Genomic DNA, 21,423 nt, shown 5'->3' on the forward strand with positions numbered 1-21,423 from the left:
CACTGTACTAGGCCACCAGAAGTTGGGAAACAGGCCATTTCTGGCCACAAGAGGGCCTCCGGAGGGCAGGGAAGGCCCCCCCCAGGCATTGAATTATGGATGTGGGCACTCATGCGTATGCGATAGTGCACACCCACACGCTTTTGGCACCCAAGGAAAAAAAGGTTCGCCATCACTGCTTTATAAGTATGTATGCAAATCCAGCTCTGCATGTTTAAAAATATTTCAACTAATCCTTTTTAAGAGATGAAAGTTATCTCACATAAACAGTTAGTGGAAACAATTACAGTAATACCTCATGATACGAACTTAATTGGTGCAAGGAGGAGGTTCGTAAGACGAAAGGTTCGTAAGACGAAACATTGTTTCCCATAGGAAACAATGTAAAGTCAATTAATCCGTGCAACCCAAAAAAACCCCACAAAAAAATGGCTTTCAGCGACTGCTGGGAAGCCGCGCGGCTGTTTTAAAACGTGACAGCCGGCCTGGGGGGCTTCCCAGCACCCCCCCGAACCCGGGTTCGGGGTTCGGGGGGGTGCTGGCAAGCCCCCCAGGCCGGCTGCGACCTTTTAAAATAGCCGCGCTGCTTTGCAGCTGTCTCCTGAAGCCGAACGCGGAAGTTCGGCTTTAGCGTTCGGCTTCAGGAGACAGCTGCGGCGCGGGTGTTTTAAAAGGTCGCAGCCGGCCTGGGGGGCTTGCAAGCACCCCCCCCGAACCCCGAACATGTACAGAAGAAGGAATGTTCTCCCATCCTTCTTAAAACAGGAGTCTTATCAGAAATTTCAGATCTCTGATGTTAGATGGAAACACTAATTCACTAGTCTGAAACTCAGTCAGGCCAGAAAAAACAATTTCTGAAAACCCAGTAATCAGAATACATCAATCTCAGAAATAAGATAAAGTAAGAACATTCATAAGCAAGTCTTCCTTGGTCTTCAGTTTTTTTAAATTTTATTTTCTCCACAACAAAAACATATATAACATTACATATACCTTCAATACAAATCAATTGCATATATTATCTCTTAAAAACAATAATACAATAACCTCAATTACATTCCGATTTTAGTTTTTATTATTCAATCTTCCTCAATCTTTTCCCTCTTCACTCCCCTCTTTCTATCTCATTCCACCTCTAGTATCTACTTTCTTACAACTTCTCTCCCCCTTTCTACTATATCCTTCTCCTTCCTTCTCTGCTTCCCTTTCTACTCTCTCTCCTTTCTCTCCTTCTTTCCTACTTCCTTTTATGCCCTCTAAGTCCTTCCCCGAGTGGATAATTTTAATTACATTTTTTTTATTTTTCTCCACATTGAATGCATACATAAAATATCATATACCTTCAATACAACTTAGTAAATATGTATCATCTACTAAATATAATCATACTTCGTAATTTCATAACCATTAGTCTCAGTATATGTCATTTATGTCATGCAACTTCCTTTATCTAATTTCATCACTTGGATTGATTGATTGATTTGATTTGATTTGATTGATTGATTGATTGGATTTGTATGCCACCCCTCTCCGCAGACTCGGGGCAGCTCACAACAATAACAAAAAACAATGTATCACGAATCTAATATTAAAAAGTCTCTAAAAAACCCTTATTTTTTTAAAAAAACAAGACACATACACAAACATACCATTCATAAATTATATAGGCCAGGGGGAGATGTCTCAGTTCCCCCATGCCTGACGGCAGAGGTGGGTTATAAGAAGTTTGTAAAAGGCAAGGAGGGTGGGGGCAATCCTAATCTCTGGGAGGAGCTGGTTCCAGACAGTCGGGGCTGCCACAGAGAAGGCTCTTCCCCTGGGTCCCGCCAGATGACATTGTTTAGTCGATGGGACTCGGAGAAGGCCAACTCTGTGGGACCTAACTGGTCACTGGGATTTGTGTGGCAGAAGGCGGTTCCGGAGATATTCTGGTCCGATGCCATGAAGGGCTTTATAGGTCATAACCAACACTTTGATTGGCAACCAATGCAGACTGCGGAGTATTGGTGTAACATGGGCATATTTAGCTCATGATTGTTCTCGCAGCTGCATTCTGCACGATCTGAAGTTTCCGAACACTTTTCAAAGGTAGCCCCATGTACAGAGTGTTACAGTAGTTGAACCTCAAGGTGATGAGGGCATGAGTGACTGTGAGCAGTGACTCCCAGTCCAGATAGGGCCGCAATTGGTGCACCAGGCGAACCAGAGCAAACGCCCCCTCGCCACAGCTGAAAGATGTTTCTCTAATGTAAGCTGTGGATCAAGGAGGACGCCCAAGTTGTGGACCTTCTCTGAGGAGGTCAGTAATTCCCCCCCCCCAGGGTAATGGACAGACAGATGGAATTGTCCTTGGGAGGCAAAACCCACAGCCACTCCGTCTTATCAGGGTTGAGTTTGAATCTGTTGACATCCATCCAGACCCTAACAGCCTCCAGGCACCGGCACATCACTTCCACTGCTTCATTGACGGGGCGTGGGGTGGAGATGTACAACTGGGTATCATCAGCGTACTGATGATACCTCACCCCATGCCCTTGGATGATCTCACCCAGCGGTTTCATGTAGAAATTAAATAGTAGGAGGGAGAGGACCGACCCCGAGGCATGCCACAAGGGAGAGACCTAGAGGTCGATATCTGACCCCCCACTAACACCGACTGCGACCGACCGGAGAGGTAGGAGGAGAACCACTGCAAGACAGTGCCTCCTACCCCTCCAGCCGGCGCAGAAGGATACCATGGTCGATGGTATCAAAAGCCGCTGAGAGATCAAGAAGCACCAGGACAGAGGATAAACCCCTGTCCCGGGCCTGCCAGAGATCATCCATCAACGCGACCAAAGCAGTTTCCGTGCTGTAACCAGGCCTGAAACCCGACTGCTGAGGGCCTAGATAATCGGCTTCTTCCAAGGACCACTGGAGCTGGAGCACCACCACCTTCTCAACAACCTTCCCCATAAAGTGAAGGTTGGAGACTGGACGATAGTTATTAAGAATGGCTGGGTCCAGGGAAGGTTTCTTGAGGAGGGGGCGCACAAGTGCCTCCTTATAGGAAACCGGAAAGGACCCCCTCCCCAAGGAAGCATTGACAATCTCCTGGACCCAGCTCTGTGTCACTTCCCTGCTGGCCGAGACCAGCCAGGAGGGACACGTATCCAGTAAACAGGTGGCCTTGTCCACTTCATCAGGTGTCACCAGATCAAACTCTTCCCAGACAGATGGACAAGTACGGGCCCCAGTCACCTCGACTGACTCATTGTCAGCCAACTCTGTTATCCAATCGGAGTCGAGGTCTGCCCAGATCTGAGCGACTTTATCAGCGAAAAATGTGTTAAAATCCTCGGCACTGCTCTGCAAGGGCTCCCCAACTCCTCCCTGGTTAAGAAGGGAGTGGGTCACCCTAAACAAAGCGGCTGGGCGAGATTCCGCTGATGCAATCAAGGCGGCATGATATGCACATCTTGCCGCCTTGAGCGCCACTTTGTAAGTCTTAATATGAGCTCTTACAAGTGTTCTGTCAGATTCGGACCTACTCTTCCTCCATCGCTTCTCTAGACCTCTCTTCTGGATTACACAGATTATTTTATTTTCCAATTTGAATTTAACGCTATTGCTTACTTCTTCAATTGGTTGTTCTCTCTTAATAAATCTAAACCATTGTGCTTTATTCTTTTCCTTGCTTCCTTATCATTCATTTTTCTGTACCCCAATTTTCTTGTAACTGCCCCTAAAACTTTCATATTTACTTTTCAAAAATGCAATATAAATGCATATTGAATGTTTTATACCCTATATCTAACTAATATCCCTTACAGTATAGAGGAAAGTAGGAATTATTCAAATTCCAAAACTTAAACACATTAACTTCTTTCATTCATTATTCATTATACTATATGTCTTCCCCTCTAGTGTTACAAGTATACCACTTTAAATTTAATTCAACAAATTCAGTTTATACCAATCTATAATTGTATTTCCCCAAAATTGTCACTTAATTATATAAGTAATTACTTTTGAATAATTAAATTAGATTTAATTAAGTAAAGCATATTCATCAATATCAGTATTAATTATCATTAACTATATTTGCAAATAAACAATAATCATTCAAAATCCCAGAGATTAGTTCATTTCATTTATTGTTAATTATAAATCTTTCCCTCTAAGGCAGTGTTTCCCAACCTTGGTAACTTGGAGGTATCTGGACTTCAACTCCCAGAATTCCCCAGCCAGCGTTCGCTGACTGGGGAATTCTGGGAGTTGAAGTCAAAATATCTTCAAGCTGCCACAGTTGGGAAACACTGCTCTAAGGATAGCAATATGTATCCATTTTCAGAATTCTCCTCCCATTTATCTCTATCATTCTCTGTATCTTCTTACACCTGCTCTTCCTCTTCTTGTTTCACCTCTTCTTTGTTGTCTTGTTTTTTGTTCCTTGCAATCAGTTTGTGATATTTATATGAATAGGTTAACAAAACCTCCAAGGTTAAAATCGAATTTTGAATAGACTTATTCATAGGGCATAGGATTTATTTCTAAGTAAAAAAATGATTCTAGTGTTCTAGAACACTATAGGTGTACAATGTTTTAGAAAATCTCCAAAATATAAACTACATATAAAAGAGCAGCCTTTTTCAACTGGGACCCTCTAAAGTGCTCTCTCTCAGAATTCTGGGAGCTACAATCCCAACCCATTCAGGCATTCAGTTGGAAAGCCCTGGTCCAAAATTGTTAAGAAAAAACAAAAACAAGCCTTAGTCCCTCCTTTGAAGGACATTGTTTAAATAGATTTATGTGAATGTTTTTTTTCCTATTGCTATTTATATTTATTTATGCAATTAATATTTGTTTTAACTTGCATTTTAAATGATTCTTTAGAAATAATGACCCCCACAAAGTTAAAATAAAATATATTCTGCAAGTCTGTCCATGACATAACTGGCCTTCTGAAAAACTACTAGTAATCAGTGATGGAAAGAAGTAGCTGAGATCATGGAATAATCTTGAAAGGGTTGCCTATACAAGTCATACCCAGGTCCACTTTCATGGAATCTCTGAGATTAAGTGAGAAATAAGACTGTTGTTGAAATTCCTCATTGGCTGAAAGTCAGATAGGCTCTTCAATGGTGCCAATTTATGCTTATTATGGCAGCCTCTGGTTTACAAAAGTTACATTATTTCAGAAGGTTTCTTAATCCTCAATAGCAGCTTTTTGGGGAGTCCAGGAGGTTGTAGTATTCTAGCCCTGTGCAAGCAAAAAATAATGCAATATATTTAAGACACCCCTAATTCTTTTCTACCATAAAAGTCTTATAATTAAACAAAAAACTTTGTTATTTGTTTCCTTTACACAGATTCATTTTCCCCCACAACAAGGACAAGTCAAGGGTCATTCCATGTCAAGTGAACCAATGAATTTTACCTCTAAATTTTTAATTCTTTTGAGATTTTGTTATTTGGTAATAATGTGTGAGGGAATGCAAAATGTGAAGAAAAAAAATCTAGAGTTTTTTAAAAATTGATTTACAAAATTCGGAAAAAGTGCAAATTTCAGTGTTGCCTGCCTTTACATTTTCCTCATAACTTAGGCTAGAAAAAAGATAGAGAAACAAAATAAACACGTTACTCAGAACTGTAAAGGCTTTCACCAGATATGTCACAAGAGTATCTTTGTTAATATTTTACAATGCGAACGCAAACACAAAATTTTAAAACACAATTTTTAAAAAACATTTAATTAAAAAATTTCCAAAATTCACACGTGCCTGCTATGCTCCTAGCCACATCTGTACCAAAATTCAAGTTGGGATCACAATGGAATCAGATTTAATAATATAACTATTACAGTGTCAATTCAAAAATCTTGAATTCAAATCCAGCCTATGGTCTAAAAGTGTGGGGTCTATATCTATTTATTTTTATTACCAGAATACCTCCGAAACCGCCTTCTACTGCACGAATCCCAGCGGCTGATAAGGTCCCACAGAGTTGGCCTTCTCCGAGTCCCGTCGATCAAACAATGTCGTTTGGCGGGCCCAAGGGGAAGAGCCTTCTCTGTGGCAGCCCCGGCCCTCTGGAATCAACTCCCTCCAGATATTAGAACTGCCCCCACCTCCTTGCCTTTCACAAGTTACTCAAGACCCACCTGTATCGCCAGGCATGGGGGAACTAAGATATCTCCTCCAGGCTTTTATGTTTGGTATGTATGTGCTGTATGGTTTTTAAATTGTTGGGGTTTTTATATATTTTTATTATTAGATTTGTCCCATTGTTATGCTGTTTTTTATTACTGTTGTGAGCCGCCCCGAGTCTTCGGAGAGGGGCGGCATACAAATCTAATAAATCAAATCTAATAAATCAAATTTACCAAATAATCCAAGATTTTTAGATATCACTGTATTATTTTATTATGTTGCAGCATAGAAACAGGAGAGGACAGAGGAGAAAGCTTTGTTGGGGCTCAACCTGAGAATGAACAGGGGTAGACAATGAATGCAGAGCAGATGACAGGCCAGCAGCTGTCAATCATGTGAAGTATCTGCCCACCGCAGAGTCAGGCAGTAAAAGAGACCTTCAGAGCTTTCATGTCCTGACGTGCCTAGACATTTTCACTCTTGAACAAATAGCAGTCTCTACACAGGCATCAAGGGAGTCGGTGTGCTACAATATTGGTGAGTGTGTTTAAAGTTTGAGTAAATTTATATTAAATTTATATTAATAGTTTAATGCTTTTCTTATTAAGGGCTAATACACACACAGTGCTATTCTGAGTGATCATTGTTCAGAAAAATGCCCCCCACTGACTTCAACTGCAGTGTTTTGTAAAACACTCACAGAGTGAGTAAATCACTGCTTGCGCTATTTTTTAATCGCTGCAATAAACACAGCATTTATCACTATTTATGTTTTTAAAGCTGCCATTGTTTTCACTAACAATTTTAAAAACTAATGCAGATAGTGGTACCTCTACCTAAGAATGCCTCTACTTAAGACCTTTTCGAGATAAGAACTGGGTATTCAAGACTTTTTTGCCTCTTCTTAAGAACCATTTTCTACTTAAGAACCCGAGCCCAGAAAAATTTCCCAGAAAATTTGAGAGTGACCTGAAGACTCGGCCAGTTTCCTGCCATTCCCCCTTTAATCCCGGCCAACTCGGGCTTTTCTGGGCTGGCAGAGGAGCCTTTCGGTGGTGCTTAAGAAGGCTTTGGCAGTCCAGAGTGAACAAAGCATTTTCCTTTCTCTGGGCGCTTGGAGGGAATATACCTCTGTCAGCACCCAGAGAAAAACACTCTCTTCACTCTGGGCCGTCCAGAGCGAATAGAGCATTTTCCTTTCTCTGGGCGCTTGAAGAGGGAATAAACCACTTCACTGTGGTGACTTCCTCACACTGCCTTCCATACACTCAGTGCGAGGTTGCCTCCCGGAGTGTCTGGGCGTGGAAAGGCAAAAAGGGGCACTTCTCTCCAGCCGGATCAACTTGGCTTCAGCCAAACCGAGGAGTCACACCACAGTGAAGGAAAGGCGCTAACTACAAAGCAAGCAAGAGGAGAGGGGAGCCCTTCAGCATGGGAAGGAAGAGGAAGCAGGTAGCAGCAGCAGCCACCTTTCAGTCAAAGGAGCGGGAGGTTCCCCCCTCTCGCCCGCCTGGGTTTCTCTCTCTGGCATAGTGTATGGGAGGCAGCGTCAAGCCGGGTGTATGGGAGGGCACGTGCTCCTCTTTGCCACCTCAGTGCCTTTTTTTTTTAAGCCTTAAAGTTTTGGATTTTTTTTATTACCCTCACCTCACCTTCTTCCTTCAGCAGCGACTGTCCTCCTCCTCCTCCTCCCACCCAAATTCCAAGCTTTTATTTCTTCCCTAACGGGTTTACACACATTATTTGCTTTTACATTGATTTCTATGGGGAAAATTGCTTCTATTTACAAACTTTTTTACTTCAGAACCTGGTCACAGAACAAATTAATTTCTTAAGCAGAGGTACCACTGTATAGTGAAAACTCAATAGAAAAATGCTGCCAAAACGCAGTGTTTATCCGCAGACAGAAAAAAGCTGTTTGTGTGCTAGCCCTAGTATTCACTTTATAGTAACAGTTATACCTCAAGTTTACTGTAAATCTATATTTTCATTACCCATCTTGCTTACTTAATATTAACTGTATTTTTCTCACACAGCAATGGCTGCTACTTCTCAAGGAACAGCATTTTATAATATATGCTGTTGCAATCCTTTTAAAAAAACTGGACACACAACAAGAAAAAAATATTAGGCCGGTACAGCAATCAAAGCAGGCATGAAAATTTGTGACAATTGTAGAAAGCAACTTGCAAAAGAGAAAAATACTCTGCAGCAGAAAAATTTCAAAGAACCTGTAACTTCTAACACAGAGGATTTTTTAAAATCCTGATTTAACAATAGAGCACTTGAGTAAACCACTTTCTAAAATCAAAGAATCGCCCATTGCAAAAAAAGATTCTATTATCCAGGTTACTGCCCCCCAAAATTAGAAAAAGTTACCAAAAATTGACCCTTGAGCTGGTAGGTGAAACCGTAGAAGATGAAGGAAAAAATGACACTGATTCAGAGATCATTCTGCAGCTTAAAGATAAATTTAGATCCACCCATAGCAGAAGTGCACAGTTCATGATACTGACTACCCTACTGAAGAGTTGAACATACAAAAGAATAGAAAATAAATTTAGTATTAGCAACAGAATGGCTAGAAAAGCCCAATCTCTAGTTGAACAAAAAAGTTTCATGTCTGGTCCTGATCCTAAACCAGGCAAAACATCAGATGAAGCTACAGTGGGTAAAGTGAAAGATGTTTACTATAGTGATGAAGTGAGCCAAATTATGCCTGGCAAGAAAGATTGTGTATCTATGAAAGTGAATAGTAAGAAAACTCATGTCCAGATGAGGCTGATTCTTACCAATTTGAGAGAAACCTATAAACTTTTTAAAGAAAAGAAATCCACTTCTGCCAAAATAGGATTTTCAAAATTTGCTGAACTGGGACCGAAGAATTGTGTCCTGGCTGGTGGTAGTGGTACACACTCAGTATGCATATGTACAACACACCAGAACATTAATCTCATGATTGAAGGAGGTAAGCTGAAAGATATTCAGATTGGCGAGTCCAATCTTGACGATTACAAAGTATGTCTGTCTCAAATATTGTGTCCAGAAAAGAGTTGGAGTTGTTACCTCAATATTTGCAAAAAATGTCCTTCAACATTGGCTCTCAAAGAAAAAATATGAAATCGTTTTGAAGAGGCTATGGTAGATAATATAACTTATAAACAGTGGGTATCTGTTGACAGATGTTCTTTTGACACTGTTTTTAGAAGTGCAGAAGATTTTCTTGAATGTTTTTGTGAATAGCTGATAGTCCTTAAGTAACACTCATTTATAGCTCACCAACAGTCTGACTACTACAATCACCTCAAAGAAAGCATCAAACAGAATGAGGCAGTAATAAGCTTAGACTTTTCAAAGAACTATTCCTTTGTTGTTCAGGATGAAGCACAGTCATTTCACTGGAACAATGGACAAGCAACTGTGCACCCTTTTGCGATCTATTACAATCAGAATGGAGAAATAAAGTACAAAAGTGTAGTCATGATATCTGAGTGCTTACTTAATGATTCAATAGCTGTTAATTCAGGGGTCTCAAACTCAATTTACCCGGGGATCACTGGAGGTAGAGTCTGGGTGAGGCTGCGCCGCATCAGGTTTTCCACAAGAAAAGCTCTTACAAATGTCCAATGTTATCAAATGTCTTTATTTTTTCATCTTATTTTGTGTTACAAAATAAACATAAATTAACAAATTCATAAGAAAAAATAAATAAATCTGTAATAAAATGAAATGATGATGATAATAATAATAATACCGCAGATATAGAAGACTGAAAAAAACCACATATAGTTGCTGACTAGAGAAATGTAATTATTATTTTTCAGATTCAAATGTCTGTATTAACAGTTCTTTAACATTTACCTTTCTGAACATGAATGGAACATTGAACATAAACTGTTGTGAATATGGCTTCCTCTGCCTACTTCTTGCTGCTAGAGATCTGGCAGCACTTACTCTCGCATAGCAAGCCACATTTGGCTTAAGGGAAGAAGCAGTTGAGACCATCAGTAGGGCTTGAAGATGCTCATCAGTAAGTCTGGACCTGTACTTGGACTTATTGAAGTTCAAGGTAGAGAAGAGCTTTTTGCACAAGTATGTGCTCCCCAAAAGACACATGGTCCGCTTGAACATTTGGGAAAGCTCAGGGAAGCTGGGGGGGCAATTCTCTCAAAAATTGCCTGAACTTGTCTGCTTTTCCACTTACCTCCCTGAACTTGGCTTTGAGTTCAGAGTTGTACTGCAGGTCAATGAGGTACATTTGAAGCACAGGAGGGGCATCTTGCACATCAAACGAGAAGGGGTCTGCAAAAATTTGAAATGTGGCTCTGTGCATCTTGACGTCTGCAAATCTGTGATCAAATTCCTCCTGGAGGTTCAAAATGGAATCTACATACTCACCACTGAATGGTGTGCCTGCATCCATGAGTGCCTTGCATGCTGGGAAATGGCAAAGGTTTGTCTGAGAAAGCTGTGCTTTCCATAACATAAGTTTTGTAGAGAATGCTCTCACGTTGTCATAGGCAGCGCTGACAAGTTGCCCCTGGCCTTGTAACTTCTTGTTCAGTACATTAAGCTCATATATTGATATCAACAAAAAAAGCTAAGTCCATGAGCCATTTTGGATCACTTAGCACAGGAACAGCAATCCCATCCTTCTCCATGAAGGTTTTCACTTCCGTTCTCAACTCAAAATATCTATTCAATATGTTTCCCTTGCTGAGCCAACGTACCTTGGTGAAGTAGAGCATATCCCCATATTTTGATTCCATTTCCTCTAAAAAAGCACGAAGCCTTCTGTGCTTTAAGCCCCTGGATCTGGATCTGATATTCCTCAGCATGTCTAGTTGTGTAATGATGTTTCAAATTGTATTCTTTGTGCACCGCAACTTTCTCTGTGCAAATAAGATACGTCAGGATGCCCCTGTGCTCAACAAAGAAATATTGCAATTCCCACTTTTCCTGAAATTGTCTGTGCTCATCAACAACCTTTCTCTTCATTACAGGCTTTGAAAAAGACATGTTTGGAGCCATGTAATATATAATTCCACTTTGTGTCACTGTTTCAGTGTTTGGCGGCTAAACTTTAGCCGATGCGTCTTTTCCGCTTTTTCTTCTGTCTCTCTGAGTAGCAATTTCCACCACTTCAGAGCCCGGGGTAATGGCGCAAGTTTGCAATAAGCCCAGCTGATGTCCCGCCTCTGAGAGCAATATACCCCATCATGATTGGTACATTCATTCAGCTCCGCACACAACACTGAAAAGTGGCATTCATATCAAACTTGGGTCGCACTAACATTAAACTTTGATATTGAGGTGGGGGCCGCAAACTATTGTCCCGAGGGCCGCAGATGGCCCCCAGGCCACGAGTTTGAGACACCTGTGTTAATTTGTTCCAAAAAAAAGAGATTACAGTATAGTGATAAAAATGGACATCCTACCAAGTTTAAGCAAAGTCTACTATTTCTCGGATGGCTCTTCTGCACAGAAAAAAAGCAGGAAAAACTTTATAAATGTATGCTATCGCAAGAAAGATTTTGGAATGGAAGCTGAATGGCACTTTTTGCCACTGCTCATGGCAAAAGTGTATGTGATGGTTTAGGAAGCACCGTGAAATGCCTTGCAGTTTGAGCCTTCTCCAGAGGCTATATTCAGAACAAATCTTAACACCTATGCAACTTTTCAAATGGAGTGAGAAAAATATTAACATCCAGTTCATGTATTGTACAAACCAGGACCACAAAGAGGAGGAAAGTTCGTTAAAACATTGATTATAGGAAGCAGAACAATCAAAGGGACTCAACAATACCACACTTTCATTCCATGTAGTGAAACAGAAATAAAAACAAGGACTTTTTAATTCAGCGATGACAATGAAGTCCATGAAGAGGTAGAAGGCGGCACAAGATTGGCAATGGATGACATACCTGGTTATATGACTTGTGAATGTGATCAGCGCTGGTGGCTGGCTACTGTACTCTCCAAAGATTGTGAACATGAAGAAGTAGAATTGACTTTTTTGCACCCTTCTGGTCCAGCACCATCCTTTGTGTATCCAAGAAAACCAGACATTTTAAAAGTTAACAAAAATCAGATATTAACTCAAGTGGAGCCAAATACCATGACAGGCTGTACATACTCTTTGACACAAAAGGAATGGCCATTGCTAGTAAGCACTTATGGACAAGATTACATTTCACCCACTAGAAGGGATAAATTAATGATAAAAGGCCAGTTTAAAAATGTACTATTGTTTGATTAGTTCATATTTTATCAAGGATTTAACTACTGTACTATTCTTCTTAAACACTTCATAAATGAAATGTTTAGTGATATAATTAAAGAAATTGTTACATGTATAAATAGGTGTTAACAATATTGATTCTTTTAACATATAATTAGGATGAGACTGTATTTAGAAAACCACACTTGAGGATATGACCACCTTTTTTCTTTTGGTTTGTTCAATGCATGCAGGTTGAAAATGCTGAGCAAGTTGTGTTATGATGATTAAGATGTATTTATTCTGGCACTTACGGTATTTGTTTTTAGCGTTTCTTTATTGTTGCTTATAAATGTTGAATTCAATAAGTTGTAATTTGAAAAGAAAAAAGGAAGAAACTCATACAAACATAAAATCAGATGATTCAAGGCTTAAAAAAAGTTAAAAATTGATAGGTCCCAAGTTGAATCCCTGTAAAAATATAACCAAGAATGGAAGTAACACACATGCATTTTTTCACAATTTTAAAACATGTTTTTTTCACAATTGCGCATCAAAATTTTGAATTTGATTTCTCCAAAACAAAATATAAAGAAACATAGTCTTATGACATGTCAATGAAAGCCAGTACCGTTCTGAGAAAAATGATGCCTCTCCCACCTATTTATCTTAATTCTAGCCCAAGATATGATACAAAATGAAAAGCTATACCAGGCCAAAATTTGTGTTTTTTTTTAAATTTTAGAAGTCTGTAAAAAATTAGCTGATGAAGAAAAAAATTCAAAACTTTTAATTTGTAATTAACTAAAGTACTTCATAAAAATAAAAATAAAATCTAAAGACATCAGGTAAAAAAAATATTCATATTTGGATCACTTGATATGGAACCACCAAGACTTTAATGCACAATTGTTTTTTTCATCAGAAATGGCCCCCATTTTATTTGCTATTTATTTCTATTAAGTTATTCCTAAATAAGCATAACAATCAAATAGTATTATGTTATACCAAAAAGTTACTGATGGACTATTTGTTCCAAAAGAACTATCATAAACAAAATGCACATAATGCTTTCTACTATCATTGTAAAAAGACATGTTATATGAAGTTCTGAAGTAATATTTTAAAATGTGGAAATAAATTAACAAGTTTGCAGAGTACACATTTATATTTTACAGTATGTACATTATTTGAAATGCGAGCATTATGATAAAACCGAATTATCATATCTTTTCCAAGATACAGCTACAAGAACTAAGTATTTCCCCTAAATTCCTATAAAATGAATCTTAGTATAGTGAAAACAGAATGAAGAAAGGGTTGGAAGATATTTTTGGATATAACTCCTTCAGTACAACAGAAATATTCATGTACATATACTGTCCCTGTAAATAATATACAATTTACTTTTATCATTCTAAATCTTGTATTCAGATTGATAAATATTTCTATTTGTTTGTGGAAAATGCTAGAAAGTTCAATGACAGCCAAATGCCAATAAGATGTTTATATTTCCTCAAATTATTACAAAACTCTAATAAAAATTCATTTTCTTAAAAAAAGAAGACAAAAATAGACATTCTTTTCCATTTTTTAAATAACTACACAAAGTGGCAAATGTTGATTAGACATAAACAGCCATTTATAAAATACAGGAAATAGTATAAGGGATGGACCATGAGGTTTTTTTCTGCCATCAATCTTCTATGTTTCTATGTTTATTTTCAAAATAGATCATGCCTATCTAAACAGCAACAACCAATCATTTATTTCTCAAACCTGATCATCTTTTAGTAATAAGGATCAATCAGGAACAGTAGCATGGAGTAAGCTATCCTCTAACAATGAGGCTAGTGGAAAATTCCACTGTGTATGCAACCAGCAAAAGAGATGGAATGTCGGCTTACAAGTTGAACTTCCAGTATATGAATTCAGTATTAGATTTTTATTCCTTGAGATTAAAGCAATGATTCTCCATTAAAATAAGTATTTAAAAATTATAAACAATGATTTTTTTAAGAGCCGTACTTTCAAGAAATAATTGCTTGAGTCTACTTGACACTCTGATGCTAAACCTTTTATTAACATATTATTATACCAAATAATTCAATATATTAATACCATCAAGTCATTCAACTTTACCAACCACATGCAATCTCAAAACATAATTATACAGATAATTATAATCAGTACATCAACTCAATTCACTTTCTTGCTAAGTTTTTCGTTTTGCTTCTGCTATGCTTTATTGATCCTATCTACTGAAAATAGGGGAAATATGTTAGAATTGTACTTCAGATATTTACACATGGTTCTTGTCCAATTTTTGTAAAATACAGATTTTATAAACAAGTTACCTTGTGTGCAAGATGGTCACCCTCTGTTTAGAAGCTTTCAATATAGCACTAAATCCTATACAGCAAATTAAAGAATGCTTTGTATGCACAAGCAATAAAAGAAACTCAGTCTACCCTAACCCTCTGATTGAGAAGTAGTTCGGCCAATACTTTACACATGCTCAGAAGCACCAACATCAACTTCCACAGCTGGTTTAAAGTCTCATTTCTAAATCATTGGTTCATAATCCATTTTTGGGAAGGATACTTATTTTTTTACTCAAATTCTATATGTTAAAGTTTGTCAATGCCTTACCTCTTCATTTGTAGCAGTCTGTAACTGATCTGTAATCAGCAGCTAAGTCAAACAGAGTGGCAAATATATTGGTCTGTTTATTTAAAAAATGTAAACTGCATGGGAGAGAGACTAGGAAATCCTTACTGAGCACTTTGTCCATCTCAAGGACATCTGTAGTGTTGGGAATGAGTGCAAATTGGCAGAGGAATGTGGAGCAAAAAACAGTATGATGCCTCAGGAATTAGGATTGCCACTACTCACATTTAAAATTTCTATCTTAGCATCCTGAAGAAACAATATATGTATTTATTCTCCAAGTATTACAAGAGGAAACATGTTTCCCTGGTCTATAGCAACAACACTCCCCCCTCCATTTGGTGCTGTTTTTAAATGGCTCCAACTATCTCTAGCCCCTGAAGCACATAGAAAAGATCTGCTGCTTGTACAGAATTATGATTTAAACCAGTTAATCTTGGACAGCTCCATGTGAACAAAGGCATGGAAGAAAGAGAAGCAGGACTGGAAGATGCAGAGTGACCACCTATGGAAACGGGATTTTTTCCCCTTTTTTTAAAAAGGGAAATTAAAGCCACCTGACACCCTGAAACCCGAAGTGTATTTCCTGTTAATAGGAGAGAGAAAAAATCATATGTAGCCTGTCAGAGGAAGAGAAGTAGAATATAAGAAGGTAAGAATGTTAAGGTAAGAAATTTACACTGTATAGTCACAAAATTACAATATGAACTGCAGAAGCCTCTTGCTCAGCTATCAATTATCCAAATTCTATACAGTACATTGTAATCCTCAGAAGCACCAAATCTCACTGCAACAAACAAAAAATTCTGAGGAGTTTAGGGCCTTTGAACAACTTCCAATATATATAGAACACTATAACCCAATTATTTTGAGAGTAAAAAAAGTAAAAAAACATATGTGAATGAAAGTCTATCTTGAAATCCTCGATGTTCATCTTTAATTAGCTATCCCTTAATCCAGAGCATCACCACAGGAATTAACCCCAAAGTCTAAGAGTCACTTCTTACTATAGAATGTTTCTGTCTATTTAAGAACACATTTTAATATTTGTTCATTACGAACTGCCATAACCAAAAACTACCTTGGAAACCCATCAAAAATCAAACACTTCTTGGCAATTTAGGGTGGGTTTGAAGACAGATTCCCCCTGCTACTTCCACCTTTCAGATTTCTGGACCTGTAAAAGTCAGATGCCCTTCCCCAAAACATGGGAGAAGGAGGAAAAGGCCACTTCTCTAATTGCCAACATTCTGGCGCGCAAACTGACTAGCTGGGACACTTTGAGGACTAGCCACTTAAGTTGACCGGTCATGCTACGAGGAGAATAGCATGATCTTGGCACTCACCTCGTCGTCGTGGTGCTGGCAATAGTTGACTCGGTCCGGGAAGACGGAGAGGATGTTGTAAGCCACGGAGGAATAGGGCGGACTGAGAGCGAGCTGAGAGGCTGCCGAGGCGGGGCCGGTTCCCGCCGTCGCGGGCGGCCCTGGGCCAAAGCGCTCGATAAAGTGGTCCTTCGTGAGGCGAACGCGCTGGTGGGCGCGCACACAATTGTCGCACAAGTGTTCCTGACAGTCGAGGCAGCGGGAGCTGGCGGCGTTGCCTTCGTCGCACGAGCTGCAGCGGGGCTCGCCCTGTCGACTGTGGGGCCGCCTAAGTAGCAACGCGGAGCCACCGCCTCCCCCGGACGGCGCCGAGCCGGCGGCAGAGCCCGGGGAAGAGGTAGCCGCAGAGACGCGGTGTTGCTGTTGCTGTTGAACAGGCTGCTGGCGGGGATGAGGGTGCCGGTTGTTAGCATTGTTGTTGCTCGCCGCTCCGCCTCCTCCTCCTTGGCCGCCGCCGCTCTGACGACCGTTGTTCTTCTGGTCTTCGGCGGCGGCGGCGGCCACGACGACCACGTCGAGCAGGTTGCTGAGGAGAAAGTTGGAGGAGGGCAGCGCGTCCATGCCCGACGGCTCCGAGATCACCACCTTCTGGTCGCAGATGGGGCAGCGCAGCTTGAGAGAGTCACCCGCGGTTGGGTGGCGCTGCGCTTCCAGGCACTGGCGGCAGAAAGCGTGCAGGCAGGGCAAGACGTGGAGCCGCCTCGACGGGGTGCAGGATGAAGAGACCCCCCCGCCGCCTCCGGAAGAGTTTGAAGTCTGAGAAGAGGACGACGAAGTGGACGAATTAGAGGAGACAGGAACCGGCGAGCCGCACATCTCCTTACACAGCGGACAAATCTGGAAATCCGACTCGGGGAACGAAGCCATTGGGAGGGGGAGGGGGAGGAGGCAGCGCAAGAGAGCGCGGCTAGTTAGGAGGTTGCAGCTGCAGCAGCATGAACCGAAGCGAGAGACAACGATCCGTGTTGCAAGCCCTGGTGGGTGGCATCAATTAGTCGTTGTGTGGAGGCACTGCCACTCTTCGCGGGCTAGGCGAGAACAGCTTCAGCCGGCGTTCCTCTCGCCTTCTCCTTTCTTCAGGAGGAACAAGCTCCTCTGATTTGCCCCCACTCTCGCGCTGCGTTTAAAGCTGCTTCCCATCCGGCACAGTGCCTTCTTCCTTCGCCGCCGCCAGCGTTTCTCCAATTGCGAGGCGGAAGAATGAGGGTTTCTTTAACAGAAAAGTGCATTGGGGCCTACTCTTTAAAAATCCAGCGTGAACTGGATCCGGTCGCGCGCCTGCTCTTCGCTTCCTTCTATGGGAAAAACTGAAGGAGGGGGGTGAAATCTTCTCTTTAGTTGGTGTATCAGGAGAGGCGGGTTAATGGCGAAGGAATGAGAAACGGGCTCGGTCGATGGAAAAGGAGAGAGGCGAGAAGGAACAGCGGGACCACTTGCTTCACTTCTTCTTTCTCGAAAGGTTTCGGGAGACAGGGAAGTTGTCCCGGTAGACTCCTCCGGCACCGATCCGCCACCATCGCATATCTGGAAAGCGTATATCTGGAAAACGAAAAGCTCCGGCGTAGCTTTCTGGGCAGGCGGGCGTCCGAAAGATAAAGGGAGAATGTGGGCAGGTGATGCGTGTGAATGAATGAACGAGCACGGGATCTTACTCTACAGAAATCTTCCTTGCAGATCCACGCCTTTTCCAGATCTCCAAGCGGATCCCCCGGGAAGCTGAGTGAGCGCATTGATCAGGTCCCTTATTCTATTTCGGAATTTCCCGAATTTGCTTCCTTTTTACTGCTGCCGCCACTAAAGCAAGGGCGGCAGCGACACGCACGTGGTTTCAGTCTTTCCTGTAGCTTGGACGCACACGCGTTTAAACCGGCAAAAGGAGCCGCCGTAGAGAAAGGCGGCGGCGGCAGGTTCCGGCCGGCCTTCCTGAATTATTCATGTGGGGGAGTGTATTACGTTCACTTGCACAAATTGTAACAGCGATGTAACGCTTTTCCCAAGCTGCAACCCGGCGGTAGCTTCCTTTTGCTCCTCGCCCCCTAACCACTCACATTTCCTTTGCCATTTCAAAGGAATGGTCTTCCCCTAATAATTTAAAACAAAATCTTTATTTTATCCTCCGAAAATGAAAAAATCCCCGACGTAGTTATCAAGAAAATCTATGGGGGGGAGGGGGTTGGGAGCGGCCGACGGCTTTAATTAACAACAGTAATGGCAATAGCGTGGAAATCCCTTTTGATTTCGTTGTAGCCATCGTGCAGGTCAATGAGTGGTTTCTCTCCCCCTATGTTGCTTCAGATTTTGCACCTCTAAAAAAAGAAAAACCTTTTTCCCTCTCCCGACCCAATTTAGATGGGCTTGATTTTTCTAGGGCGCCGAGATGCTTGCATTCCTGGTCAACTTCTTTCGGAACGCCTGTTTTCAAACCGATCGAATTCAGAATCCTTTTAATCTCCAAAGGAGCGAACTCAATTCCGCCTGAGCTCTGAGGGGGTCGTTAGAGAGAAAGAAGAGGAGAGGAAGAAGGGAGCTCAAAAAAAGCAAACAGGAAACATTAACCCTATCAGTTCCGCTGCCTTTTGTGCGGGGCTGTGTCGTCTCAAGCTAAGGGTTGCACTTAAAAAAGTTTCAGCAAGCGAGGATTCTGCACGGAAGAAGGGACAATTTTCAATGAAATGCATGGCGGGTCCTTTTTCAGCGGTACAGGTGTGGGACAGTTAGTGCCGGGGAAGCTCGGTTTCTTCAAGCTTACCTTTAAAAGCATTAAAGTCTTTAAAGATCTTAAACTTTGCCCGGGCTCCTCCCAAGCACTCAGCATGTTTTATCTGAAAGAAGCCCAACTTAAGCTCTATTCAGATGTAACCCCAGTTATCTAGTATTCTCTTAAGTGACTTCAATCTTGTAACATAAGGTATTGAAAGAATGTTAATTTTTAATTAACATTTGAACGGAGAAGGAATAAAATGTCGTTTTTGACTAGAATGTCGTTAAAACCTGTTTTCAACAAGTACAATTAAAAGAACTTTATTTCATATATTTATTCCTTTTAGAATAAAACATTTACTATTTAAAGAAGAGTTTATCCAGGTTAATGATCAGGAACCTTAAACAGTTACAACACAGCGTTAAACTGTGCTTCTAAATCAATTTATGGAGAGGATTCACAAATTTATTACTAATTTAAAAATTAGGGAAATCTCTGATTAAAAGACCCATAAAATTTTGCAGATGATTAACCAATGCAGATGATTAACAATCTTTATTTATGAATAAATTTATCCTGATAGGAATGAAAACCATTTTCTGATTAATAATTTGAATACCTTTTTGTAAGAGAACTCAAGCCAATAGTCCCACACTTGTCAGTCAACGCAAAGAAGGAAGATTTCATTAAGATGGTGATTGATTTGAATTATTGGATTCAATCATGGTTTTAAATGTTTGGGTTTTTGGATTAGTTTTTAAATATTTGGATTTCCAAAATGCAACTCTTAGGGTTGGCTTTTATTATTGTCTATTTTGTATTCTTTTTATGCTGTAAGCCACTCTGTGTCCCCTGGAGAAGGGTGGCCTAGAAATACAAATAATTAATTAATAAATAAACAATGTTACTCCATAGAACAGAGCTCTTGTTGAATTCTGGATCCAATTATTTTTAAACACTTGTATTTAAAAATGACTTCATAAGAGACAGTTCAATTAGAAAGTAGTTGATCTAGTAAACATTGAAGCCTCGCCCTACTGATTTTTGAACAGTAGTTAGGGGTCAATTATATTTTACCAAATTGTCTTTTTAATTCAGGAAATAATTTTGTTGTATGTACTTTTCAAAACATTTGCTTTTTATAAAATATTTGTAATATAACACCAAATATCAGTAGGGTGCACTGCTAATATACTTACAAAGGAATTAGCTTCTTTGAAAACAGTCGAACTTAATAAAAATATGATAATATTTATAGTTTTAGGGTAAAACTTTTAAATTACAAGATGTATAGTTTGCTATTCATGGTTTTCCAACTACATCTTTCATACATCATGTGAGAAAATAATCAGTCATATGAAATCATTTCATTCCAATGAAGTATATAGAAGTTATTGTTCATTCACTGGAGCCAGAATAAAACCTGAAATAATGTAACAGTAAAAATACAAACTTTGGAGGAAAGATCACAGCTCAGTGACTGGAAAATTTGAGTTGGAAGCACTAGAAATTTTAACTGCAGAAAATTTTTTCTTTATTATCTTTTGCCTCTAAAAATAAAAACGAGAATTTTTATTTCTCATCTTATGATCCAGCCATGTAATTTCAGATTCCTAAAAAGAGTTTTGTAAAATTAGAAATCAAATTTATTTTAAGGTCATACTTTAATGAGTTGTTGTATAGAACTAATTTCCCTGAATGGACTGCTTAAACATAGATGCATTTTATCTAAATATTTTTGGTCAAGAAAGGTTGTGCAGTCCACTCAGAAAGTGCTGTAATTCATTATACTTCAAACATATTTCAATCTCCCTTCCTGCTTCTTCAGTGCAACTTTGCTTCTTAGGACTTGATGTGTCCAGGAAACAGTCTTTGGGAACCACCCATATAGATTACTTCACTGTAGTTTCCTACTTGGCCTTTCTAATTAAATAGATTGCAGATCCCATCATCAAGAGCTGTGATGCTCTTTTGAAGACAATTCAGAAACAACATGGATAAATGATATTATTTTCCCCTTTTATTAAGCTTCTAATTAATTTTCAGACTCACATTTTGACCTGAAAAGTTGTACCTGGTTAGAAACCTAAGGAAATTCAGCTCACAGACTCTGAAATCAAAGCTTGTCTTCATGAGAGAATAAAAGGTAGATCATAAATTCATGACTTGTGACTGTTCATTTTAAAATTTATTATGTTTATTATGACTCATCCTATATGATGGCGAACCTTTTTTTGTTCATGTGGCAAAAGGGGTGGGGGTGCTAGCATGTGTGCACTCCCCACACACACATGCACACCCTCCCATGCTCCCCCC

The 21,423-nt window shown here is 40.1% G+C and overlaps 1 protein-coding gene across 2 annotated transcripts in view; it reads right to left on the bottom strand.

The window, feature by feature from the left end:
- The window catches only part of TRIM71 (tripartite motif containing 71), a 149,732-nt gene extending 131,465 nt beyond the window's left edge, over positions 1-18,267 (bottom strand). For both annotated transcript variants that reach the window (XM_070727300.1, XM_070727299.1), the window contains exon 1: positions 16,368-18,267. In XM_070727300.1, the coding sequence (XP_070583401.1) occupies positions 16,368-17,273 (906 nt within the window). In that variant the 5' untranslated portion in view covers positions 17,274-18,267. The remainder of the gene's footprint in view (positions 1-16,367) is intronic.
- Between the last annotated feature and the right edge of the window lie 3,156 nt (positions 18,268-21,423).

The sequence above is a fragment of the Erythrolamprus reginae genome, chromosome Z, assembly GCF_031021105.1.
Source record: "Erythrolamprus reginae isolate rEryReg1 chromosome Z, rEryReg1.hap1, whole genome shotgun sequence".
In the NCBI taxonomy this organism is placed as follows: Eukaryota; Metazoa; Chordata; class Lepidosauria; order Squamata; family Dipsadidae; genus Erythrolamprus; species Erythrolamprus reginae.